The sequence below is a fragment of the Aulonocara sp. 'chitande type north' Nkhata Bay genome, linkage group LG19 (assembly GCF_057382095.1).
Source record: "Aulonocara sp. 'chitande type north' Nkhata Bay isolate Kocher_YH1m ecotype deep benthic linkage group LG19, A_spYH_male_GT1.1, whole genome shotgun sequence".
In the NCBI taxonomy this organism is placed as follows: Eukaryota; Metazoa; Chordata; class Actinopteri; order Cichliformes; family Cichlidae; genus Aulonocara; species Aulonocara sp. 'chitande type north' Nkhata Bay.
Genome location: NC_141362.1, coordinates 12,689,046 through 12,716,757, shown reverse-complemented (window position 1 = coordinate 12,716,757; position 27,712 = coordinate 12,689,046). Strand labels below are relative to the sequence as shown.

Sequence of the window (27,712 nt, the reverse complement as noted above, 5' to 3'; positions counted from 1 at the left end):
GCGGTGCGCATGGCAACCAACGTAAACACCAGTGGCCCCCCTCTCCCCCTCCTCCTCGTCTGCCTCTTCTTCCAATCGGCTTTGCAACGGCGCCAAAAGCGGGAGAAAATGGCAAGCTCGGCTCGCAGCGAGGACCACTACTACGAAAGGATAACGTCAGCTCAGCAGAGCATACACGAAAGGTGAGGACAGTTGGTGTTTTCGTATTATAAAGAGCACGGCCCCGTAGAACCGCGGACTCGAGTTGTCACCGTTGCCGTCTGATAGCCTCACCTTACCCGTTAGCTTCCTAGCGAAGTCCGCGTACACAGAGATGAGCAGAAGCTAGTTCTTTAGCCTGCTTACTTGGATTCGTGGATGTGTATAAAGCAGTAACTGATTAGCGTTTGCGTATTAATGAAAGTTAGTCAAGTTCCCATGAAAGTTGCTATCCTGCATTAGCATGTGTGTTATGGAAGCTCGCTGGGTTCATAAGTCTGACGGTTTGGCAATAATTAGCCCAGGAAACCACGGAGGTGCTGGAGCGGTGTGTGTGGGTAACACCTTCTCTGTGCGCTCTGTGTGCAGGGAGAAACGGAGGCTGGAGCTGGAGAGGGAGCTGTTTGCTTACTCCAGATCCGATAAAAGAGCGTAAGTCACTGGTTTGAGTTAAATATCCAATTATATGTGAGTGGACTTTCATCGTTGTATATGAAATTGATTTGAAAAAAATTCCCATGTATTCATAGATTGACAGCTGTTTTATTATTTTCATTTGGGAATAAACAATCCAGGCATTTGTGTCAGTTTTTATTTAATACAATGTGTACAAGCATAACACTGCTTAAAAAAAAAAAAAAAAAAAAAAAAAAAAAAGATGTAAATCATGTCTCATAAACACCAACATGCCAGGTCCATCCAGCAGGGCTTAGGTTGATGGGCGACTTGAGAATGAGATTTAAATTTATAACATATTGTGCTTAACCTTTTCTCCTGAGAAGTCGAGCTCTTATTTTCTGACAATGCTCTTAGATAATATTTCTTTTGAATAATAGTTCTCCACTGCCTTCAGCTTACAGATAAAGTGTTCCAAACTGCGCAGTTATCTCAAGGAAATCTGTGACAGGGAAGCACGAGCGAAAATGAGAAACCTTGAGCTTCTGAGAGATGTGGAGTGCATAGAAATTAGCATGAAGGAATATAGTCCTGACCATGCCCCCCTCCAACAACAAAAGGTAGAACACACACATGCTCTGTCTCTCTTTCTCTCTCTCACACACACACACACACACACACACACACACACACACACACACACACATTTGCTCAAGTTCATTTGTTCAGTGGAGTAGCTTTTGTCATTATGGAGTCGTACTGAAAGCAGGCTTTTAGTATGAACAAACACTCCTTTCACTGCGGTGGAATCAGATTTGACAGTTGTACTTTTCTTCTGACATTTTTAGATTCACGTGTAATAACCAGTAATTACTGCTGTCCAAGCTGTACGTTTAAGAAAACCGTAGTTCTACGAGGTTAACTTTGGAATAATGGCCGCCCATGCATGTGCAGGTATATATAAAATATATATATTTATTAGGGATGCTGCGTTTTTATAGATGCTCATTTGCCTTAATGCCTTGCTGCAATTTTAACAGAGTAGACATTTGCTTGCAATGGCTTGATGTGACAATAGTAAACACTCAAACTGTGCAATTTATCATGACAAGCAAATGAACGGGGGAGAAAACAATGAGCCAGTCAGATTATCACTTAAAACTCAACGACAGTGCTTGACAGCTTAATATCAAATTAACAAAATTGGCTAATTATGACTCACCGAGTTAATTGCCCAATATAGAGACTCTGAAGTGCTCCAGAGATTTAGCCATTCTCTCCCCTCAAGCAGTTGGTTTATTTCCTCTTGATGCTTTATGAGTCCTGCATGTTTGCTGTTATTTTGGTCGTCCTGTTGCACTTTGTTTCCATTGTGTAAAATCAACCACGGTTTTTTTCTGGTTGAACCGTGATGCTTTTGGTACAAAGAAAAACACATTTCTCAAACAGACAGTGAGTATATATTCCCTCTCTGATTAGCATGTATATTTATCTAGATTTTATTGTATTTGTATTTTTGGTATTTGTGCTGTATGTTAAAAGACACATTTTTTAAAGGTCTGTTTTTGTAATTTAAAGGTGTGGCAAAGGTTCTGTTGGAGTTGGCAGTAAGGCAGTGAGTCCGCCCGGCCAAATGAAAATGCTAAGGGGTGTCAGCGTCTGCATAGAGGACACTCACTTAGGAAAACCCTCTGTTACTGATAGGGGCTGCTTTCAGCTACTTTCCTTATTTTTTTTCCCCCCACTTTTACACCACATCCAGCTAATATTCAGACAGGTTAGACGAGTTTGCATGACACATGCCAGTTGAATATTAAAGAAGTCATTTATCTTTTAATTATTAATTCAGTCTTATTTCATACAGGCTGAGTGTTTGAAAAAGATTTCCAAATTTATGGAAGCAAAGAAGAAAATGGAGCGGGAACCAGCAAAGGTATGCAATAGCATGTGATCACACACATCACATCCTTTATGTATCAGGTAACCTGCACTCTGTTTGTTTGTTTTATATTTTTTGGATGATAAATGGTACTTATTTCTTTTTTTCCAATGTTTAAAGGTTTATGCTAATTTCAGTTCTATCAAGTTACGTTTTTAGGTTTGGAATAACAAAGGAACGTAGACATTATGCCTGGTAAATCTGTAGAGTCTACATTTAAACTGTGTATCTGTAATAACACAGGTGTCTAATCCTAGCTGCTGAATCTGTACAAGCGATGTAGTTCAAGCCCATGGCTGCTTTCTCCCTTCACTTAAAGCAGTTAAAGCTCTTTTAGATGAAATGTCTAAGACATCTCATAATAACTTGGAGCATGCTGTCTAGAGCAGTCACTTGTAACTGTGTGCAAAACCCCCCTCAGTCTGTCGATATTGTAATGAGCAAAATGGTACCGTCACTCCATTATGCATACAAGCCATTGGCTGGCAGTGTGCATGTCCCTCAGGCTGCAGCATTCATTAAGGGAAGCTTACCGGGCTGAAAGCTGGAGACAGATGATAACGGGATATGATTTTCATATTTAATACATTCCTTGGAAGAGCACACGCGTGCCGCAGATTGATAGAAGAATCAATTGCTACTTTAGTGAAACACTTTCTACTTTGCCCTGCAGCTACCGATGGAATCACTCAGCCAAGAAATTAACTTTTCCTCTTTTTTTACCTACTTTGTGGATCTGCTGGGCAGGCTGCATGGTTTACAGTGAATGTTATTAAGCAGCTAACTGTTTGGTATTTAAGACGCTTATCAGAAAAGAAACAGAAGCCATGCTTTTTGTTATTATGTTTGGAGGGAGGCTTTTTTGCTTCTCTCTCTCCCCGCCCTTGGTGACATTGCAGACATGAATCAAAACTTGTCTAAAGGATTTCTAATAAGATTAAAAGTTAAAACATTGATCCTGAGACATTCTTTTGAAAAATGTTGTGAAAAGAATTCTGACCTTGGCCCAAATAAGCTACATTTATTCAAATTTCTAAAGTGGATAGCTGACATACTTGAGTTGAAATTCTTTCAAAATAGCACTTATTTAACTGAAACAAGAACTTTGACATTTTAAGCGATCCATATTCATGCCTGGAAAAAAATATTTTATGAGGTAATGAAAAGTTTAGCTGATAAAATGAATATATTGTGTGTGTGTGTTTGTTTTCTTCATGAGTGCAGGCTGAAGCTGTTCGTGCACAGCACCAGGACGGATACGTCTCTCACCCAGCTAAGGATTTTAAACAAGCACCAGTGGAAATTTTTATGGGCCACCAGACCTCCAGAGGGCCTGATGCAGAAGCTGGCAGCACAAGTGTACACTCACACCAAGCATTGCATCATTCACCCAATCGCAGCCTGCACTCCCGCGAGCGTCTACCAAGTGGCCTTTTGAAGGACTTCACAGTCGGCGGAGAGGATGCCACCAGCAACCGAGCACATTTATCAGATGACATTTCAGGCTCAAACGATTCCCCTGACGACGGTAATTTGAGTGACAAACATGAAAGAACGATGGGGCCGCTCCCATCTGTTCGTGCCTTAACAGGCACAGCTGGCGGTGTGGCTTTTGGAAGTGATGATGAACGGGAACCTTCACCTTTGGCGACCTTGACAGGGCCTGAGAAGAATCCATCTCCTGGCAGCAGAAGCCCGACGAGGACTCAGAATTCCATCGCAGAACACACCGACTCCAAAGAGGTGGCTCACGAGGCACGCACGATGGAAGATGAAGAGAGAGGTCACGGCCATTTGATGCTAAAAACCACTTTGGGAAAAGAAGCTGAAGAGAGAACAGGTTTGCAGTGATCTTTCTGTCTGTGCTAGAATCTTTTAAAGCACTTTTTTTCCTTTACACTACATTGTATATTTACATCCAGGTAAAAGTGAGAGTGTCAGCACACTGAGTTCAGATGTGGAGTTGTCAGAGAGCACTGCTAGTGACCTGTCTATTTCTCTGACACAATCTGAGCTGGAGGAGGATGCACCAGAGGGTGGGGCACATGAGGGTAATGATACTCACGGAAGGCGTGATCACAACCAGCACAGTCCTGAATCGTCTCTGCACTCTAATGGCTCCAAGAAAACACTCCACTTAAACAGCAAAGCTGCAGTGGGGGCCTTGAAAAGGTACAGTATATATGACTAATGTAGTTTGTTGTCTGACGTTTTCAAAGTGGGTCAGTGAAGAAAAACACTAACATTCTTCCTCAAACGGTGCTCAGTGCAGTCAGCAGCTTCCCTCCCCAAAATTTAAGGCTAAGCGGGCTAAGCAAGGAGAATGTTCTGCATGGCCATGCCGAACCACAGAGGGCTGTTGATGATAGCGAGTGAACACGCCGCAAACTCCTCCTTTCCACCTTCACATCTGAGGCTGACAGAGAGGATTGTGGGAGTCACGGTTCATGCCACCGTCCTCTCTGTAGTTCAGCAGCAGCTGCGGTGGCAGTGATGCATCTTATAGGGAGAGCTGGGGACCTGTCACCAACAATATTGCCATAATCCAAGATAATGCTGTAACAGAGCAATTTTCTGCTTGAGAGACCTCAGGAAGTCCCCAGTGGAGGAGGAAATTTGTGGCACCATAGAGTGCTGTGGAGGGGTGGGCATGTGGACAGCACTTACAGCCACAAATCCTTAGCGTGATGATGGCCTCTGAGTTGAAGGATCATTTTGGATGGGGTTAGAGCCACAGAAAATCCTATGTGAATGTTTGCACGGAGAGCCTTTGCATTTTCGCTACAGTATGAGGTCTTTTATGAACAGCACCTCTTATGCTCTTAAAAAAAACCTTCATTTTGTGTGCACTTTTTTCTTCACTGTACTCTCAAGGAAAAAAAAAAAACACTGTTTAATGTTTGCCTTCTCTCTGTTCTTGGGTCACATTATGGACTATATTCTTAAATATTATTTCTTTTTCTGTAATTACAAAAATAAATAGTAATTTCTGAGCATTATTGGTATGAAAGGCTTTATTTTTTAATTGGTCTGCTCTCTGTGAGCATCAAAAATATTGTGGAGGATTATGTTTTCTCTCTGAGAGTGCTGCATGTTTGTTTGTGCCCGACTGTGTTTATGTGTGGTCGACTATACTTTATATAGCATGACCCCAAGAGGAGCCTCAGTTAGGCTGTGCTGGGTAGACAATGGCGTTGGCTGCAGCTTTCATTGTTAACACGGAGAGCTTCTTTGTATGAGGAGAAAACCAGAGGCTTTGATGTAAACCTCGCAGAGCATCCAGTCTCTATCCTGCGTGTATTTCTCTTAAGGTTAAAGCTTATATCGCCCCAACAGTCAGGGAAAAACAACCTTTCTCTCCTACAGACTCAAATATTGTATAGTTTAATTTTTAATACCATCACAATGCCCTCAACGTGCTTTGCTCTCACATGTGTTGTCTGAAGTGCTGCATGGGTTTGATTGATTGGTGACAGCATGTGATACAGTTAACACTGGCTTCTTAAAAATCCCAGTTAATCCCACAGATGGAGCTTAAAGCGTATAGGATTTTGAAAAAATTGTAATTGCAGTGTCATTAGGGCATTGCTCAGGTATTTTTTTTCCTGTGGCTTAAATTCTAGTTTAGCAAAGGTCTCGCAAATTTTCACTCTGTATTTTCTTAGGTGAATTCTGACAGCGTGCTGGGCCTATCCCAGATTTAGGCAGGTGTAACTGCACTTAGTGTGTGCTGTTATTACTTGTGGTTATATTTTCCGTGTCCTTTTGTGTGTTACACTTGCTATTTGTGCCTGGATGGTGAGATTCGCCTGACACCAGTCACTCAATGGTGAGGCCATTCCATGTGATAAATAACCCCAGAGCCACAACTCGACGCTGTAGAGCAATACTGCTGCAGAGAGGCTGACCTCTTCCTCCTGGCTAACAATACACTCCTGATGATGTGGACACACGGACAATAGTAGCATCTAAAGTGAGGTTAGAGACCTTGACATGAAAGCTGGCAACAATACAGTAAAGAGAGAAGTTTGCAGGAAAACACAACTAATTCACTTTCTCACTCTCTAAAGGTCTCTTTTTGAAGAGCGTTGATAAATAAAGTGGAAAGAGAAAGATGACTATTTCAAGGCCCACGCTGGCAATAAGGGAAAGGGAAAAAAAAAGACAGAGCTTTTGCCTATTCTACTTCAGCCACACTGAAGAGGACTTGGCACAGATGTATTGCACACTACAGAATGTCATGGATATAATTCAAGCTGCCAGCTTAATCAGGATGTTACCAGGAAACAACCTGCAAAAAAGAGGGAGCAATTGTTTGCTGACCCCTAACCCAAGAGCCCATTACAGATTGTCATAAATTCTTTTTGGCCTCTTTTTATGTAAGGGGGCTCAGGATCTCTCGGCTTGGGGTTTCTGGGAGAATTCAATGAGGGCCACCCAGAGCTTAATGCTCAAGAAAGAGATGGATTCTCAATATCCACATGCATTAGGCATCCATTTCTCATTTTGTAGCCGCACACAGGACCAGATTAAAGTGTAAATCTCTCACCAAAGGAAATCATCCAGAGACCCCTCTTTTTCCGTACACTTTTATGCACGAGCTACAACCGGTAATGGAGTTTAACTGTAACGTCATATTACTCGTTTCGAGCATTATTTCGCAATTTAACCAACTCTGCTCGATACCACATTAATTCAGCAGCAAACAAGCTCCGGATCTGAATGCTGGTTTTGTCGAGCTCTTCGCTTGCAACCTGTTATTACACGTGGCAAAATCAACGAACACGGTGAACTGTTGAAAAGCTGTATTGTGGAAGTTTAATGATCACATTCTCCAGCAAGCCTTGAGTACCTCAAGGAAATCGCCCGGAAAAAATGTTATCATAGTTTTATTTTCATTTAAAAAAATATCAGACCTATCGATCACGTGACCTCTTCCATTTTTTTGTTCATTCACCACACTAATAGGTAATTTATTTTAAGTCTCTCCCAGGAAGGACTCTTTAATCTGCTAGACAGCATTGAAGGACGACTTCGCAGCGAACAGGCCAGTGTGTACGGGGATTCTTCTGTCGATGGACTCGAGCTCAGTAGAATTATCAGGTACACCCTTAGTGTCTTTCTTCAAACTTTTTAAAACTTGTCTCCCCATGTCTGAATGAAATGCTACACATATTTATTTAAGGGGGCAGTTTGTGCAGATGAGGAAAACATATTATCCTTCTGCCGAGGGCTCTCACATTAGATGAAGTGCCATTACCGCCATCCGTGCATCTTTATTTCTGAGGGGTTTTCAGACACGTGGGATTGTTATAGTAACCGCTCTGCTGAATTGTTACTGGGCAGAGAGAGCATTGTGCACATGATTTATTAGATAAAGGTTGGTTTTTGTAGAAGATTTTTCTACGTCACGATTCATTTACAGCAGTAGTGAAATACTGATTAACAAAGGCGAAGCTCTCCATCTGTACAAACGTCACATTTGTGAACGATGTCAACAACATCTTGGGCCATTTTGTGTCACAACCCTTGGTAGAGCGTTTAGCCATGCTGTGATATTATGTGAGCTGGAGTGCATGCGCCTTGATGTGTGTGAAGTATTAGCAGTTGTTCGATGTATGCTGTGTACTCCTGACCTGCTGGCAGAGCCCAGAGCTCCATGGCAATAGCTGACTGCTCTCTATATATTGGGAAGCCTTTGTGACGATGGAGCGGGCTTGAATGACGAGGACCTTGGAGCGTGTGGAGCAGTCGTCCTTCATGAGCTTCAGAGGTTGTCATGGAGCACAGAAAAGGGCTGCCTGCTACCACAGGATCTGGTGTGTGCTCATCAGGCCAGCACTGAGCCTAATGAAATAAGGTAAGGCTCCTGGTTTGTCTGTGAATCCTGCGCCAGAAACTGACATCAGCCTGTGCATGTTTTTTATATTATGGATTCATATGTTGCAAAAACAAAACAAAACCACAGGCTGGCTTATTTGTGTGCAGTTGCAGTTTTTGTTTAGGGTTATATTTTCATTTACTTTTGAATTGTGATGATGTAAAAATTATGCTTATATACATGTTATGTAAGCGTATTCATTGTTGCTGTTTATATATAGATCTATGATAAAATGTTGGTGATATTTTGGGTGTTGCGTGATTATCTACTTGTACCACCTCACAATGGAGTCGTTCAGAGCACAAATATCAGTGCTGTAAAAGCTGCAGAGTTCAATAGATATTAGTCTTCTTTTCTTCAGGAAAGTAAACCACCTTACAGTACGCATGGATGGCTGTGTGTGCATTTGATTTTATGTTACTATTATTATTATTTTTTTCCTTCACTAGACTGTGGGGAGGGTCATGCACTTACAGCAGTCAGAGAGATTTCATGCTACTATTTGATACAGTCTCCCTTGTCCACAAATGTAAAAGGTCATCTTTGGTGTCACCTCACACCGTAACACTGCGTGGGTGAATGTCATGAGTAAATTAAAATGCCCTATCTGCGACTTCCAGTCCTTTGGATAATGAGTAGTTATACTCTGAGCTAAATCCATGCTCTGCTTCAATACTCTATTGATTTCACTGAGACCTTTCCTGCTATATAGTCAATTCAAAGGAGCACATCTAACAGTGTCCCCCCTCTTTCCTCTGGAGATCCCTCCTGGCTGACCTCGACCTTTTTATTCAGTTTTTCAACCTGAATCAATTTTGCTGTCTGTGTCTATTCAGTGTTAACTGGAATTCATTAATAATCCATCACCTCTGAGTTGTTTTAGGATAACCCTTTCTAAAAAGGCTGCTTAAAGGAAGAGCTCTGAGAAATGCTTTATACTGGAGGTGTTCCAAACTTTTCAGCTTCTTCACTTTTTTTTTTACTTTGTGCGGGTATAATTATGATTTATGTTCGTATTTCCTGCTGTGTGCTCAATAACAAAGCCGCTATTTCTCTCCATCTAATCCCACCCCCATCCTCACCGCAGCACCAGCCTCCCTCCTAATGCTGCTCGGCTGTGGGATCGCTGGTTCAAGCACGCCCTTGTGCTCAAGGAGCGCCGCGTCCTCAGCACTGAGCGCTTGGTCCAACTGTTCACGCCGCTGCTGCTCAGCCGTCATGCCACCTACAGCCACCAGGTAGCGTCGAAGGCACATCCACTCCAGTGACATGCACACAAACAAACAGGAGGTCACACACTTGCATCCCGAAAGCACACTGATATCTGCACAGAAATATGGCCCCCTTTTTCCCCTCTTCTTTCCAAATGAGCGAGTGTTTTTGTTTCTCTGCTTGTTCCTTTGCGTGTTTTTTTTTTGAAGAGGAGTGCAGTTACTGCTAAATGCCCTCTTTGTGTCTCGTGCTGGAAACTAAGCCCTGGCCTCCTGCTCATCAGATTGCTCCACACATTGACCTAGACAGAAGGGAAACCCTGACCCATGTCGTAATCGCAAATTACAGCCTCAGCTTGGCTTCTTTCATCTCATGTGGTGTATTCATCTGAGAAACACTTGCTTTTAATTTAGTATTAGCCAAAAGTATAGCCGTCAGTTGGGTCTGATTGAACGAGGGAGCCATTTGGACCTTCTACTCAATGGGATTATTTTAAATTTCCCACTCATTGACCTTGTGGATCATGCTCAATTAAACAAAGAAAGAAATGACAAAGAATATTCCCACTCAGAGCTCAACGATGATGTCAAGAGACATGTCAGCAAACCCACTATCTGGCTGCCAGAGTGATTATCTACACATGCAGGTTTTTGTCTTATTCATTTTTGTGGATTCATGTTATGTGGGTTCTTGTGGCTGTAGTATTGCTGACGCAGTGAGAGAAGCAAAGAGGGAGACTGTGCAGCCTCTTAAAAGTATGCACTGACAAAAGGAAGAGGGGTGCTGCCATCGAAATCATTGTATCCAAGCACATGAGGAAAAGCCTGAGTGGAAATCTTTCTTTCTCTTCAGCGTCCTCACTCCATCTCCATCTATTTCTCCGTCTCGTCCTCCCATTTCTCCGTCTCTCTCCTCTCTGTCCTCTCACACAACAGCTTACTCTCCACACACACAAGAGAAAACAGAAATTTCCATTCACATCTTGCCACACAGCCTGGCTACTCTGACAAATGGGAGCATGCAGCTCGCATGCACACACTCAAAGAGGCCCTTTGAATATTCAAGTGCTAACAGTTGCATTCATTGATATTTAAAATGCAGTGGGTCTGCGAGAGCCCTCAACCCACGGTACATTTGACTAAATCTAAAAAAAGGAACAAAGAGGGATATCGGGGACAAGGATCAAGACAGTTTTTATTGTGCAGCAGCATCAAATACCAAGTGGCAAACTCAGATTGTCCTGTGTTTGCGTCTCTTCTGCTCTCTGCAAATGAAAGCGTGAACATTGTCAGTCATAACTGTGACCCACTGATAACAACTTACAATGCACTTAAAGTTTGTCACTGTCAAAATCCTCCTGATCATCTCCATATTAGCGCTCATTAAAAGTTGCAAATGGCCATCTGAGGCTGAGAGGCAGTCTTTGATCACAAAAGAGAAATGGTGATGGCAGGATTTGATACGGGGGAGGGAAGAAGGAGAGAAAGGAAATCGGCGTGTGGCATCTCGCTGCTCCCCATCTCCTGGAACAGCTCCTCTTAATTGTGTATCCTCATCTCCACAGAGATAAAAATGAGCAGAGTGGGAGGAAGAGAGTAGTTTGTCTCAATCCTCTCAGCCAAGAGGGAAGATATCTGGGACGTGTTGCACATTAACACCGGGGTGATTGCATTCTTTAGGCAGTTCTCTAATCTCATGGATGAAAAGAGAGAGTGAGAGGAAAAAAGTGTGATTGAGAGGGAGAGCGGGAGTGAAAGTGTGCGAAATCATCTTTTTTGAGTTAAACGAGTGAGACAATTTCAAGTTATTTTCTCTTGGCGTTTGAACACGCATTACAGCTGCACCTCTGTGCGAGCAGCCATGGCCAAAGTAAATGACTTGCCTAATCGGCGAGAGTTCAATTTGACACTTCCTTCACAAAATGAGAACAATTAAGAGTGTGGTTTTAATTTGTGCTGCTCGCAGGCCAAAGTGCTGCTGAGGACACTTCTGTCCCGGTCCAGTGAGGAGTGCCCCTCAGCAGAGGACAAGAGTGACTTATCTTCTTTATGTGGTCCTCCTTCTCTGCTGGCTGATGGGGATGCGAAGCCTGCCAGGCCCGTATGGAAGCAACGGATCCAAGGTCACTGAAGATGATTGGTATAATATCACATGATCAATTCTAATTATGAAAATGATGCTAATGAAACGTTAATATGGGTTTGGGTTTTAACAAAACATCCAGCATGGATCTTTGTGATTCCACGCTGTGATAAGTCATTGTGTCACATGTAACAAGACCATTAATTGGAAGAAATATGGACTTTTTTTTTCTGGAGACCAACTCTGCAGAGTACTAAAACTTCCCTTTCATGAAAGAAATCAATTTCACCATAGAGCTTCTTTTTTTTTTTATATATAAATCCCTCACAGCGCAGTTTTCATACAGCCATCCTTTCAGAGCTAAAGAAAGACCCCCCCATTCCCATTTCTATCCCTAGACTCCCTTCTTCCCTGCCATTGCTTCTCACTATGCGCTTCCCTTTCTTACAGAACTACAAAGTGCTGAAGAGGACAGCCAGGACGAAAGCCCTGTGGAAAGTGGTCCTATTAGAGGTAAAAAGGCATTGCCGGTGCCCCAGCATTCACACTGTCCTTATGTTGTGGTTTGTTTTCTTCCCACTGCAGTGAATAATGGGCTCTTTTACACAATGGCTGAGGCAGGATGATCAAGGTGAATCCAGGGTCAAAGTCCCACCTGAAGAGCTGTGCTAGTTCTCTCTAATTATCTCCGAGAAAACACTAGCTGTGTTTTCAGCTCGGTCTGAGGCATTCTAGCAAAATTGATAATTCACTGCCCCAGCATAATGCGGCCGCTTTAATTGTCAGGGCGCCAGGGTGGGAAGCGCAAAAGATCTGTCATCGGTTCTCATTATCTTCTAAACAATGCTCCGGCAAGGCTGGACTTAAAATACTAGATGTGACGGCATCCTGGAAGCAGTTGGTGTGCCCATCCCTCAGCTGCACCTCTGAAATGTAAAGCAATCCTATACTACCCTTGGCTATCAGATTTCCTACTGGGTTTTTCATGTGTCCGCATCCCTAAGGTGCACAGCCAGCAAAATGAGTCCAGTTTCCAATCGCTACACTTAATCAAAAGAGACATAACCAGCTAAAAAAAAAAAAAAAAAAGGATTTTGCTGTGCTGAGCGACATCAATGTCACAATCAAAAACGGTGACCTTGGAACTGATAGTAATTGCCAAAACATGCACGCCTGTAGACCTGCTGGGGTTTTTGAGACTACGTGTAAAAGCAGTGGCTGTATGAAGTGGAGATTGGAATGCACTGTAAACATGGTATGGCTTTCAACAATGATTAAAACCTATGTTTTTATTGTGAATCCTAGCTGAAACTGTTAGGACTTGGTCACAGAAGATCACAATTTTGCTTTGCCTTTCACATTCTTTCTTTGAATGTGTACTTTTTGTAACATCAGTGAGATAACAGCCCATTTATTATGTACTTCTGTTCTGTTGATTTTTGCCAGCTCAGTCTCTCTCCTCCACTCAAATATGATACCGTTTTTAGTGTCACGGAAAGTAATTACAAGTGTTTCTTTTATTTTTTTAAACACAAAATCAATCATTCCCTTCCTGGTAGGGGATGCTGAGATAATGTGAGATGCTGATTGCTGTCTCATGGAAACTGTTGCTGCATACTGTAGGCTTGAATCAACAGTTTAGCTGAATGAGCAGAGTGTTTCTCACCCACTCTGTTAAGTGATGAAACCAAAAACACAAAAAAAACGGAGCCACTGAAGCGTGTTGTCTCATCAAACACAGAAACCTGTGAAAGTTGGAAACCTGGGTTATAAGCAAATATTTGACCGTGACTTTGTGTGTGTGTGTTTGTGCCACGTGTGTCCCTAAATAGAGACAAAAGCATATCAGTTACTTAAACAATCAGCCATGATGGAAAGGCGGCAGAGTTCTGAAGAGGAGGAGGAGGATAGCCTCTCAGGTAAGGGATGTGGTCCACTCTTCCAGTCAAGTAGGGAACAACTGGAGCCTAATCATTGGTTACCAAGGAAATACGTGGACATGAGAAGCAACAGTTCTCTTCTATGCTCACATTTCTGCTCAGTGAAGTTTCAACAAATCCCATTTTTATCCCATTTTAACTCCACAAAACATATCATAGATTTTAGTTATCACATGATTTGTGATATGCGCCATATTCAGGGTGGATGCAAGAACTTCCAAATGGATTGTTAAAAAACATACTTTGAATACGAATTCACTGTACTCATAGCATAGCACTGCTATTAGCCTTACATGTTTCTATATAAGTATACAAGGTAAATTAGCTTGTGATGAGATCAATCAAGAAATCAAATGGTTTCATCCAGCCCTGTTTGCTCTTTTAAGGAATAAATCATGGCCATGAAGAGGACCTGCGGAGGGCCAAAAGCTCCTCACATCAAGACCCTTACCCTCGGTAAGAACATTGTTATTATTCAACGGGCCACACGAAATGGGCCACCAGACACCAAAGTGGTTGATGTACATTTGCATGGCTGCTCTCATAATTCCCTGTTCATTTCCATAAGATCAAGGGGGTGCCACCCATTAACTCGCTTACAAAGACAAAAGGTCCCTAAAGCCCCCTCTTACTCACCGTTTGCTGGGTTCAACCAGGTTTTAGAATTCAAAAGCAGATCGGCTACCACAAAAATAAATTGGAGCCCTAAACTGTCTTCAGGCTTGTTGTCGAAATGCAAACATATCACGTCAAGAAGAGAATCGGGGACAACGCTTTTGGAAGAAGCCGGCTCGAGTGTTGACAAGGACAAATGTCCTTTCATTTTTCACCCTTGAAACATTTTTAGGCTGGTCAAATCAGAGCTCTAAGTGGTTAAGAAAAGAACATCTAATGATAAATAGCTCAGTGGAAACTTAACCACGCCACGGTTACATTTGAATATCAACACGACTTCATCAAATCTGCAATTGCATGTCAGGTCCTCAGAGCACCTCTTCACTGCAAACCATTTGGGCTCTAGTAATGGCTGGGTAAACGTTATGAGGAATAATCTTCTCTGATTTCATGTGATTACTGGGCACCATGCTGACACAAGGGCTGAAGTCTGCATCTCCCTGGCCTGGCAAGCAGGCGCTCCCAGTCTGCCTATTAGCCCAGGGAAGGGTCTAATGGCCTGGCTCTATTGTGGTCCTCATAGCTGCTGATGTCTGCCACTACCAGCCCGGGTGACCAACCTCTTTAATAAACATGAGCCAATTTTGGGCCCAGACCCTCTCAGATGGTGCCCATCTCCCTGTCATTAATGTGCATGGGAAGTCCGCAATATCTGTGATTAAACAAAATTTGCAGAACAGAAATTAGACTGCAAAACAAAATGCCACGAGGAGTTATGAGACACAAGTTGTGTACACAAGAGAAATTGGAAAAACGGGTAGTTATGCATGGCCAACACTTTATTCCAACTGGAGTGTGGAAGGAAGCACCAAGCACGTCTTTGGTCATACTCGGAGTGGCTGTGCGCCCTGAATAGACATTTACTGATAAAAGAACTTTAATTGTAAAGCAGTGATATTGGACTCCTCTATGTAAGGATCCAGGTCAGAGATCAGAGTCTGAGTTAAAACAGCTCGTGCACAGATGATGCTGTAATTAGTCCATATTAAGTAATGTAAAGTAAAATGATATTACGTCATAACATTTGCCCTGCTCAGTTCAGTTTTATTTATGTCCACTTACAACATATATTTTTAATAACCCTTTCAGGCAGTTTTGAACAATATTTCTCTTATTATTAGACTGATAAGTTTTATGTTGTCTTCTCTAGTTCTTAAAAATAGATAAATCCCTGATGCTCAAACACAGTGGGGGAGGGAGGCAATACAATGCAGAGGATGCTGGAGGAGATGGCTGGTTGGACATGGAGAGGGTTTAGTCACAAATAAACTTAGTGAAGTAAATGACAGCTGTTGGGACAGTTGGATTTCCTTTGGATCACAAATACAATTTTTGTTTCATTTTAATGTTCATCTTGACCCAACACCCATCTCTTTGTTTGGAAGGATTGTGTTTTTGCTTTTTGTTGTGCATTTCCAGAACAGGTTTCATCCTAAATGTAATTTAAAGCAGTATTTTGAAGGACTTTATTGTAACTTGTTTTTACCTGCTGCCGCTCTGATACAGCAATTGCGCCATTTCTCCCTCAACGCTTAGATGTAAGCATTCCACTTACAACAGTCACTTCTTGCTCTTTATTGCTTCCACAAGTGGTCTGGAAGCCCTGTGCTTAAGCAGAGGCGTAACATTGCCCCATTTTCCTCCTTCTTTCTCTTTGCGTCTCGCTCTCTCTCTTACCCTTTTTCAATCTGTTTGCCCCTCTTCCTCGCCGTCTTCCTGTGTTTTCCTCTCCCCTGTCTGTGTTAATTATTTGCTTTATTTTGTCAGCGAGCTGATGAGTGACTTCAAAAGGAGGATGGTGCTGGACTCGAAATAAAAAAATGGCTTCCTCTCTGTTGTCTTAGGCAATAATTATGATTTGCCAGTTAAGCCTAGACTACAGCAGAGGGATTGTAGTTTAAAGCAGAGGCTTTGGTGCAAAAAATGCATTTATAGCCTTTTGTGAGGCTTCTCATTATGTGTGGGCCTGATTCATTAAGTAATTGGTTTGCAGTTGTTTACATGAGTATTAAGGCCTTCTATTCAGGGCCTTTGAGAGATACATTGTGCAAATGTTGCATGTTATGAATGCAGAATGAGAGGCGGGGGGCCAGTGCTATTGGCCAAACACTGCACTCAGCTGAAAAGCGAGAGAAAAGCACTGGGTGCTGCTTTGCATAGCAATGACTGGGGTCTTAATAAGCTTTACAGATTAAATACATGCAGTCTATACAAGATGCAAAGAGATACTCTTAACACATTTATATGTGCTCATTTCACTATTATGAAGTTGGAGAGAATTGGGCTCTTTCATATTCTTTTGCTTTCCAGTGTCTCTCTTTTCCTCGCTCTCTCCCACACAGTGTTTTTCAGTTAGATACTTTTATGGAATGTTCTGTTTATTGTATTATAACTCGCGGGGAAGCGACTGATCTGCAACATTTATGAAGGATTTGTCCATTAGAAATCTTTTGCTGTCTTTGTGAGTAGCAAAGTAAAATCACTTTGTGGTTGAGTGGGGATGAAAGGAATAATGCACGAAGGAGTGAGTCTTAATAAGCAGCTGCACTCCATGTAAAGACCACTTGTTCCCCTTTGTATGCGAGTGCATGCCACTGCTTCCTCTCGTGCAAAGAAACATTGTGCTCCTTTCTACTGTAGGCATTTCAGATGGCACTCCTTTCTTGTTTTTATTTTGGGGTTTTTAATACCTTTTTTATGCCCCCTCCCCGCTCCATCGCGTATCCCCATTTTTGATCCAGAGACGGGGGGGGGGAATGCTCAAGCACATGTGCACAGACACACAAAACAAAATCTGCAGCCATCAGACGGGGTGATGATTGTTGTGCCTAGTGCCTGCTTGACAAAAACCTTGACTCAACAATTAGTGGTTTACAGCTTTGCTTTGGACAACAGGATGTGCTCAAGCATTCGACCTCAGATCATTCAGTGTGTCAAAATCAGAAGCTGTGTGTGTGTCTTTCCTGTGGACGGACACACACACACACACACACACACACACACACACACACACACACACACACACACACACACACACACACACACACACACACACACACATATGTGGAGACTATGTGAACATGTCACAATTCACTGGGAGGAGAGATGGAGGGGTGAGAGGGACCAGAGCTGAGAAGGGGGGAGGACACGTAAAAGAGAAAGCAGGACATAGAGGGGGAGAGAGAGACGGTAACGGACAAAGTAGTATTAATAGGTGGAAAATCGCAAATCCAGAATCCAAAAACGACATAAGGAGCACAAAGACAGCAGAATAGTTGGCCGTGTGAGACCGAGCTGCCTTTTACCCATACTGCATCTGTTCTTCTAAATGTTTTTATGGTTATAACGTCAGGCAACAAAGTTGTTTTTCTGTGGGTAAACATTTGACAGTATGTTAGCTGCACCCAGCCCACCCCACCCCCACCACTCCACTACCACAAACAACCATGAATAGATAAAGGCAGCATTTAGAGACTCCAGCCAGAGGAGGTCACTGTGCTGCACTGGCTCTCTGAAACGGATGAATGCCTGATTGCTCTTTTATAAAAGAAGCCGTCTTTCAGGCATTTTCTGTTTCTGTGTTTTCACATTTTATTTGTGATCACTTTATTTAACTTTGGGATTCGTTTAGGTTGACGCAAAACTTTAAAGCCAAAGACGGCACATGTGACCCGTGTTGTTATTGTTCAAAGCAGCTTGGATTCATTTACTCAGATGTTTCTGGTGCTTTATTTTCCTGTTTTCTCTACATTATTGCAATTTTTGTGTCGGACAGCCTGCAAATTTCAGTCCACCCTCGATTAGATGAGGCGTTAAAAAAGTGTAACCTGATCTGTCCTTCATCCATCCCTCACACTGGCTGTCTCCACTAGACTGCCACCAGTCAGGACGAGAGCCCGCTGTGTTGAAATCATTGGCCCAGTGCCTCTTTCTCTGAGTTGCAGTACTTACTCATTGCCAGCAGAGAGCACTCACATGTTAGAGAGCGCCCACTCACAGTGCACTCATAGTTGCCTCTCACTGTTTGCCCCCACTGAGGGCTATATCCTGCTACCATTCAGGCCTGTTAGAGTACATCTAAACGGAGCCTAAACAATGTTTCTGCAGGGTCATAGCTGGGATGGGAGTAGGAGTTGATGGGAATGATGAGGTGATGGGTCTCCCTTTACCTTTAGACGAGCACAGCCGCGCAAAAGTGCTATTGTGCTATTAGCATTTGTGTGTGGGTGGCAGAAGCTTATAAAAAAAAAAAAGCCAGGGTAAATAAAAGCAGTTTTCTAGCTGCTGGCAAGGCTGTGCTAAATGCTTGGTAAGCATTATTTCCTCTTACAGTATTCATTTTCCCTAATGTAACTGGAGGACAATGCATGAAAAAAATCTTAAATATGTCCAAGGACATGGCTTTAGTCTCATGACTCTAGCATGAACGTGACCTTAAATTGTAAATTTGACACACTGTCAAGTTAAAATGTGAGATTTTGCTTTTTTTTCCCTGTTCGGTCCAGATTTAACTGTTGCACATGAACACGTTTTAGTATAATAGGTCATATTTAACTTGCAACTTAACTGTGTTAAAAAAAACTGTATTAGTAGTTTTTATTTGTTTCTCAAGAAAATGAGAAATATTCCATAAAACTGGATCGAGATGGTGCTCACAGAGTCAAACGTAGGATTTTTACAAAAAACACAGCAGAGAATTATTTAAAACACAGTTGCAGAAATCCCAGGTACTCTCACATAAGTGAATCACTGTGTTAATCCACAAGAAGTGTGCCAATTTTTTTTCATTATTCAATTTCACTAATCCAGTTTCTGCATGTAAAATATGTGGTAACATGATTGTCCTTGCACAAAAGCGCTATTGTGTTATTACGATGTGTGTGTGTGTGTGGGTGGCGAGCTTAAAAAAGACGGGGTAAATAAAAGCAATTTTCTAGCCATCAGCAGCAGTATTAAATCCTTGCTAAGCATAATTTCTTCCAATAGTCCTCACATTCCCTAATGTGACTGTTGGTCATAAGTGAAATACAGCTTCAATGGTTTCAAAAAGACTATTCTTTTTAGCTGCAGCTCACAAAACTACTACAGTCTATGTGAAGATGGTTTGTATCCTTATACTTGAGGAACTGATGTATTGCCATCTAACTATAATAAAGGTTTTGTTATTATAAAGTGCATACTATAATCAACCTACTTGAGTTATTGTGCGACTGTAGCTTTTGTTCATTTCTGCGCTCCTTTAGCTCTACAGCATGAACATGGTTTTTATGCCAAGAGCTAAAGCAGTAGCTTTTTTGTATGTGTGTGGTAGAAGACTAGATACTTACTTGCTGAACTACTACCACAGGCTAATACAGCACACAACAGTAAAGCAGTAAAATGGCACGAAGAGCAAAATGTAAAGAATAGTCTTTGAAGCCTCTGCCATGGACAGATTGTGTTAATCTTAAAGAAGTGTGTCATTTCTAGCTGATGATACCAACTTCTGTTCTTACAATGTGTCATAACATGATATTAAATTTTATATTTATCAGATTTTATATTTCACACACTGTCATTACCTTTGTATTGTAATGACAGACAATGTGTTGTCATAACGCAAAATATAAAAATGTAAAAATACACACACACGCGTGTAAATTTATCATATGTTGAAAAACAAGAGTGTTTTACTTGACAAAAAAACAAAATAAACAAGAAGAGAAATTGAGAGAAATACTTATGTGTGTCAAATATATATAAAGCTCATACATTTTAAAGGTTATGTTGAACTCTAATGCAGAGTAGACAAAAAAACTGTTAAAACACGAGATAAACAACAATATGAAACCACTGCAAAGGCCATGAAAAGCGAATGAGTGCGGGGTTGAAAAAGAACATTACAATAGCTGTAATTTGCATCATTTTACACATTACATTCACCTCTGTGTGGCAGAGCTTGTAAAACACTGGCCAGCTCAGTCTTACATATTCAGATCATTGCCTCAATTAAGGGAAACTCAGCAGAAGATGAACTGGCATAAATGTTTATGGAAACTGAATATTAGATTGGTGAGGTCAGATCCAGGCTGGGCTCTCTATGGTAATAGACCCGTCTTGAAATCAGTCCTGTCCCTCACTGAAGTGGAACAGCTGATAGGCCATTCCCATCCCGAGGGGAAGTTCGAGAAAAGAAAAGCCCAATTTACTCGCTGTAACAGCTATTATTGTGGCAAAGGAGAGGAAGTAATGGTATAGATTATTGCTGTATTTTTGCTGCTGCAGGGTCTGGCTGGGATCTGTTGCCTAACCGTTGTAAATGGATACACTATTTGCCGTAGTTTAATGTTTTTACTTTATTCAGTTTAGAAAGCTGAATCGTGATAACACTTGGATTTCCTCATTGTGTCCGTCATGATTTTTGTGCTGTAGTGCAAACAAAGGAAAATAAATCCTGTTCTCTCCAAATAACGCAGGTAATTCATTTTATGCACCGTACAGACAGAAGGTGTTAATGTGTTAAACACACATTAACACAAATTAATTTATCGATGCAGTTCCTCTATTAGCTTGGTCAGACAAACCAGTATATAACACAGTATCATCATTGGTTAAATACTGTTTGAGGATATATTAAAAATCAATAATAGCACTTTAGATCTAAGCCACAATAAAAAAAAAAAAAAAAGATGAATGATCTTTATTTACATAAATGTGTGTATTTAGCGAGATATTTCTACACGAATAAGCACATTTTGGAAATCCACAGCTCTTACATTCAGTTCACCATCAGCTTGCAGGCAGGCTGATTATCTGCTCTCAGGCCATAGCTTTTGTTTTCTCCCCCCACTGCTTTCCTTACTGCTTCCCTGCTTTGATTTTATTGCGTTTTAAGTGCCAGAGGTTCAGTATTCTCTCTGAACAGATGCACGAGTCGTCCAAACGTCCTGTAGGAAGTCCTATCAGTATATGAATGTAAAGGTTATATGCTAGTAATTAGACTGGCTCTGCGGTATATAGCTTGTAGCACAGAGCAATCTGCTCACAGTTAGGAATGGGAGGTGCATCTTTGTTCTCTCATTCGGTCTTAAGTTTAGAAAATAGCAACTGGAACGCAGCCAGAGCAATTTGGTCCTTATACTCAATGTACAGTCACATGTGCCATGAGGGAGTGATGAGGAGATGAGGGTGATTGAGAGGGTGACAATCAAAGAGGTCACGGGTTTGAATTGATGCAGATGGAAAAGCGGACCAGATTTTTCATCTGTTTGAAACTCTGCATCTTTTTTTTTTTTTTTATAAGAAAGAATCAAATATAGGAGACCCAACAAATAAGCAGTATGGATGTGTATGCTAACCTGGGCGATGAGGAGGATACATTGTGGGCTTTTGAATAGGCTCTGTGATGATGTAAATTAAAGAGGAGGCCTTTAAAAGTGGAACAGGGGGCCTTATTGCATATGCATCGAGGCAGATCAAAGCCTTTTCGGAGGTCACACATTTACATAGCGATATCACCAGAGCTATGGGAACCTGGCAACCCTGTCTTTGGACTATTTTTGAATAAAGAGGGCCTTGTGGAAGTCCTTTGGCACAATTACACAGGAGTCAAGGAAGTTCCCTTTGCCATGATGGTTCTAGCCATTAAATATCATCTTTTGGAATTAATTAGACGTCTTCACGCAAGTCTGTTTTGGTTGTTGTACGTATGCCAGTTGGACTGATTTATTTGTCTGTGTGTTTTATTATACTCAGACAAGATTTCTTTTACCTTTGTGAGTTTACACACAAAATGCCAAACATGTGAATGAACAACCACATAGCAAAATCACAAGCGCCTACAATAGGAGTCAAGGGAGTTCTCACGAGGGCACTGTCTGAGTCGAGCCACTAAATATCACCAAAGTTAAATGGATGCTCTTTTACAAAGATTTTATTTTATTCTATTGTACTGCTTTGGTTAGTTTGTGTGTAGTCCGTAACCTGATTACAAAGACTGATATCTGAATTGACGTATTTCACTTGCAGTATTTGGTCATGTTAAAGTTTTCTCTTCATTCTTTTCAGCAGTGAAAAAGTAAATCTCTCTCAAAGAGAGCCTGGGGTCACAACTTCACAAGGCTATTAACTATCTTTGTGTTTCCAGGAGAGAGAAGGCAAGCTCAAAGGCTCATTCTACGCTACAGTCAAAAGGTGAGTGTACACTAAATTATTTCATTTAAGTGAAAACACACAGTGTCAAAAAGAGGTTAATGACACCAAACGGATCACCATAGAGAATCCATGTGTTTACATCTGTGAAATTATTCAAAAATTTAAGCTTCATAAAAATACCATCTATTTGATTAAATTTCTCTCTAAATGCAGCTGGACCTTTTTGAGGATGTCTGTATAAAATGTGACCATGAAGCCAAGTCAGGTTCCTAAAAGATTAATTTGAAGCAAGCGCTACCAACTCAATTAATAAAAAAGCTAAAATGCTTTTATTTTAGGGGACATGCTGTGTCTTTGTCAACTTAAACAACAGCCCTGAACTTTGAGGCATTTAAGGTACTGCTCTAAATAATAAGCAGAGAGAACATTGCTGACTCTACAGTGGCAAAACGATGTTTAATGTTATGAGCTGCAATCAGAGAGTTCCCATGGACCACCAGGCCACCTTAATCAGTGCTGCTACATTTGATTTCATTGAATCGACTGCCTCCATTTGCAGCGCGAGCTGGATCTTCTCCACTGTGTTAAATCGGCAGTGCTTAACTTGATTTTCAAATTTGGGGAATTAAACAAATTGCAGGGAGGCAAATCTGGGGAGAAGAGCTGATGACTTGAGAGAATTGTGTCAGTGGAGCAAAGGAGACCTCCCTATTTTCAGTGCATTAGATGCTTGGAAACAAAGGTATCACAGTGCAGGTTTCGGTTAAATGTTCCCGAGTTGTCTCAGCGTGGGACTCTACACTGACAAACTGATCCTAGGGAATTCACAGTGCACAGCTCTAGGTCCAAAGATGCATAAGAAGATGATCATGAAGGGGAAATTGTCCTAATTTGAAATGAACTACAGTTTGGATTCTTATTGGCCAAGCTCAGAATTTTTTTTATTAATTAGTTATTGGTTGATTTTTTTTGTACATGTACAGCTGTGATCAGACCCAAAATTCTCCAAGCACAAAAGACCTACATTGAACACATACACTGATGAGCTGCAGCATTAAAACCACCTGACTATAATTACGTTCAGACCCCCTTCTGTCACCATAACACCTTTGTCCCATCGGTGCTCGGCGCGGTTTCCTCAACGCAGTTTTGGCGGAGCGCATTATTGCATTGGGAGAGGCTGCTGCTGTCGGGGAGCGCTTTGCCGCGGAGCCATGTTCAGTCTGTAAAGTTTTAAGTATAAAAACATCGACGTGAATGTCAGCAATGAAGCTTTCCCAGAAGACCAATGGGTTGTAAAGACACGCTCACCTGGCAGCGGTTTTAACGTTATGGCTAATTGGTATATAAACTGTGTAAAAGGAAGAATGTTAAGATTCTAAGTATTCCAGTAAGCTCACCTTGACAAAGTGAGTATAGAAATAAAATACTTATTCTCAAGATGTCGACAGTAACGGTCCATTTGAAGCTTGGAGTGAGCATTCTGCCACAATAATGTAATCCTGTGTTTTGTTCTTTGTACCTCTCTGTATAGATTTCTGGGGTCAATCGGATGACAGCAACTCTGAGATTGAAGCAGCCTTGCGTCCTCAACCTTTCAACAGCGATGGCATTTATGACTTCTATGAGTGATATTTCCACTGAGATATTTTTTTAATGTACTATATTATATCACTGCAAAATCTGCGGCAGATTGACTCGTGGTAGTTCACCCGCTGACCATTATTTTAGTGGTCTGCATTGTAAATCGTATGCACACTGTATCATAAAAACAAATAATAAAGTTGACAGCTCTCACGCTGGGTAAAGTATGTGAAGAGTTGTCCAACACACTGATGTTAACCCTGCTTCAGTCTCTTTATCTGAACAACTCTCCCAGCTCATAATAACAGCTCGAAATAGATTAAACTGATCTTTTAAAGCGATTTGTTTGCACTAGGCTGAAAATCATGCATTTTGAATGCCGCAAGCATCTCCGAGTGCTCTACCTCCAGCATGCTCGAGTGTAGTGATGTGAGTCACCTGTGAAATGACAAAGCACAATGGCCACTCTGCACGCTTCTGCGCGACCTGTGAACCCGCTGAAGAGGCCCATCTCCCAGGGCACAAAGTGTTGCAGCACTAACAAACTCTGAATATTTTCAGGCTCTAATAAACGCTCTGCACATATTTTCACAGGCGCTTCTTTAATAATTCTCCTTAAGCCTCAGAAGTGCAAAGACGTGTTTACATTTCGCTGTAAATAAGCCACAAGTAGCAGAATTTATGCCGAAAGCACACAATGGAGCTACAATTTATGATTTTCCAGCATATTGCATGTCTGTATCTATTAATATCTCAAAGCTACTGCGTGGGAGGCTACATTCCAAGGTTTACATTTATAGTTCATTATGTCTGTGGTGTAAATTTCCAAAACCACCATTCTGGGTTGGTGGTAAAAGCCCCTGGCATTCAGTGTCAGCAGGATTCCATTAGTCAGCTTTAGGTGACTTTACATGCCTGAACCTTTTAAAGTAGGACTCCACATTCATTACCAATAATGGCTTCAGACAGCCCTGACCCACCACAGGAAAGGGACTGGCAGAATAATTTGGAGTTGGCTAAAAAGGCTCCCCAACATAATATCCATGTTAAGGAGCATGTCAACAGATACTTGTGTGCGACAGATAGCTCACGGTGAAAGTGGAGTTATATTGTACTAATGTGTACTAACACAGAAACATTATTTTTTTAAATATATAAAGAACTTCTGCGAGTGCGTGACACGGAGGCGATGGTGATAATATTCAGCTCGTTCTTTCTAAAGCGCCTGCGTTTTCACAGCGGTATGGGAGGAAGGGCAATGTTGCACTTAAGATTTTTTCACACCCGATCACATTCAGGCATTAGATGGAGCTGCAGTGGTTTTATGTTTTGTGTTGGTCCAGATGGAGATTATTGCAATGATGCATGAAGATGGAAAATGTCTGTCTTAGTTACTTAAATTATTTTGAGTAAGTCTTTTGTGGGGGAATCCCTTTGCTTACAGGCTGAATGTGAACAAAAATGCAGATGCTTGCTTTTATTTGAGATGTGATTGGTCAATAATACTATCATTTGGGAATTGAAGGGCAAGAAATTCCAAAGTGCCGTAGCAATGATCCAGTAATTATAGTTTCAGGGTAATTGTACTGTAGTCAGTGTTGTGGGGCAGTAGAGACAACGCTAAAACAATAACATATATCTTCTAATCATCACTTATTTTCAGTACGAGTTTAATGACTCGCCATTGATAACATGGGTTGGCATGGAGAAGGAGGGATTATGCCATTTGGCCCCATCAAATTTAACAGCCATCCACCATTTTGGCTAAACAAACCCAGTAAAAATAGCCGGCGGACAGTGGGAGAAAGGCGTACTTTTAGCATTCCTAAAATTCCTGTGATGAAAACTATGAATAGATACATAAATACACATTTTTCACCTTGAGTGATTCAGTTGCTAAACTCGAGCCCCGCACAGTGCACAAGGTTCAAAGTGCAATGGTACATGGATACTGAGAGCGTTCATGTAAAAAATCTGCCTCTTCGGCAGCTTCTTTGGTATGTGTGTTAAAGAGACAAAAGGCTTTGCTTTTGATTACACAGGCTTCAGCTCTTTCAAAGAGATCCGGCACCATTATATTGCGTTAAACAATCTTCCACCGATCAACAGTTTTTGGTAAACTGTTTACTTTGGCTGGGATTAGTGATTTTGCCCTTGAACGCTGAAACAAAAACAGTTCATTTTGTTAGGAAGGCTTGATAGACCTGCGTCTCGGAGACTTTTGTTCCACGATTAATGCCCTGCTGCTACCTGCACCTTGAATTCTGCAGTTTATCTGTAGCTACATCAGTTGTTTCTGTTCAGGAGAATATAACGCGAGTACAACTTCTAATCGGCCTTTGTTGATGCAGTTTGAAAATACTGATGTGTGTGCATAAGGGCAGCTGTTATTTACTGCCCGTTTCTACACCACCGATAGCACTGTACGTGTATAGGGATGGCAGTCTGTGGAATCAACACCTTGAGAAATTACTCAGGTGGCTTTCTGGGACATAGACACAGGCTGAGAGGAAGACAAACTACTGACGGACTCTCTTTTTCCTAAACTCGCAGCGTAATATTCCTTCTGCAAATGATCACTTATTCCTTTAACTTACGAGGGTTACAGACGTTAGATTTTTCACAACAGACGTTGTGATTTCTCATAAAAGGAAAAACTGATTTTATGCTCAATTTCATTTACACATTAGCTTGTGTAGCAGGACCCCGGAGCTAGCTCACCAAAACAGATTGCTGTTGTTTAATGTAATCAATTTCATCACTGCTCTTCCTGCTGTGACACCAACATGTCCTCTGTTCGGCATGTTTGTTCATGTTTTTTCAATGTCTGATTTCATCGTGGGATAATTTTGTCTCGTTACCTTCAGTGTTGTCTGTAGGGCGTCCCCAAATTTCTTCTAACAGTGCAGCTAATATTAAAGTAGAATAAAGTGGTCGAACTATTTTAAACAGTCCTTGATTAGCAAACTGTAGCGCCTAAATTGTAATGTGACTGATAGATATTTGTAAAAACAGTTTTTATCTAGGAGCTTTATGTTACTGCCATCCTTCATACTAAAATGGATCATTTGTAGCCTTTTGAGGGCAAGAGTTTGGACAACTGCAACAACAGTGCTACAGTTGTAGTGCCTTCACTGAAGGCTGAATATATGTGTTCGATTGTAGTGTCAAATAGAACAACAAAAAATATATTATTCTTCAGAAATTGAAGTTGGTTATTGTTCCAGCTAGTTGCATGAAGTTGGTTCTCCCTCTTTCAACAAATGCGAGTGCTCCGATAAGTCTTATTATACGTTTTCACAATATGAAACATATCTCCAGCCCTGCCTCAAAGCACACTGTGCGCTGTCGATGTTACGTGCTGCACAATAATGTTTAATATTTAGTATTTACTGTTATATTCCCATATATCATTGTGATGTTGTTTATGGTATTGCTCTCGTTTTCTTCTGCTTGTTTTCTTTCTCAACAGGTGATCCAGGTGATTGATATATGTATTTTTTGTCTGCTTATTTAGTTGGTTTTTGGGGTTTTTTTTGCCCTTTATCCCTCTTCTCCACTGTTTTTCCCCCCTCTTCCTTTCTCCCTTTTCTTTTCCTCATTCAAGTCTGTCCCATATCTAGCAAGTGAAATAAATAAATAAAATAAACAATAAAAGATAAATCAAATAGA

General features: G+C 41.4%; 1 protein-coding gene across 5 annotated transcripts; it reads left to right on the top strand.

Annotated features, from left to right (window-relative positions):
- On the top strand, positions 1-27,712 carry kiz (kizuna centrosomal protein). Of its 5 annotated transcripts, XM_086274287.1 has the most exons (16): positions 1-182; positions 568-630; positions 1,052-1,214; positions 2,459-2,527; positions 3,758-4,061; positions 4,194-4,373; positions 4,456-4,705; positions 7,517-7,636; positions 8,229-8,393; positions 9,502-9,652; positions 11,592-11,748; positions 12,159-12,221; positions 13,541-13,627; positions 14,035-14,104; positions 22,449-22,495; positions 23,991-27,712. In XM_086274287.1, the coding sequence occupies exons 1-16, from the start codon at positions 10-12 to the stop codon at positions 24,086-24,088; spliced, it is 2,160 nt and encodes a 719-aa protein (XP_086130413.1). In that variant the 5' UTR covers positions 1-9; the 3' UTR covers positions 24,089-27,712. The 5 variants fall into 5 exon arrangements, 4 of the variants coding, with proteins under 4 accessions (XP_086130413.1, XP_086130411.1, XP_086130414.1 ...); XM_086274285.1 differs by having other exon boundaries at positions 3,758-4,373; XM_086274288.1 differs by lacking the exons at positions 1-182; positions 568-630 and adding an exon at positions 2,173-2,371 and having other exon boundaries at positions 1,058-1,214; positions 3,758-4,373.

Coding starts and splice junctions, on each gene's coding strand:
- kiz (XM_086274285.1), top strand. CDS start 10: ATGGCAACCAACGTAAACACCAGTGGCCCCCCTCTCCCCCTCCTCCTC. Junction 2,528..3,757: donor TGGAGCGGGAACCAGCAAAG/GTATGCAATAGC, acceptor TCATGAGTGCAG/GCTGAAGCTGTTCGTGCACA. Junction 7,637..8,228: donor GAGCTCAGTAGAATTATCAG/GTACACCCTTAG, acceptor TATATTGGGAAG/CCTTTGTGACGATGGAGCGG.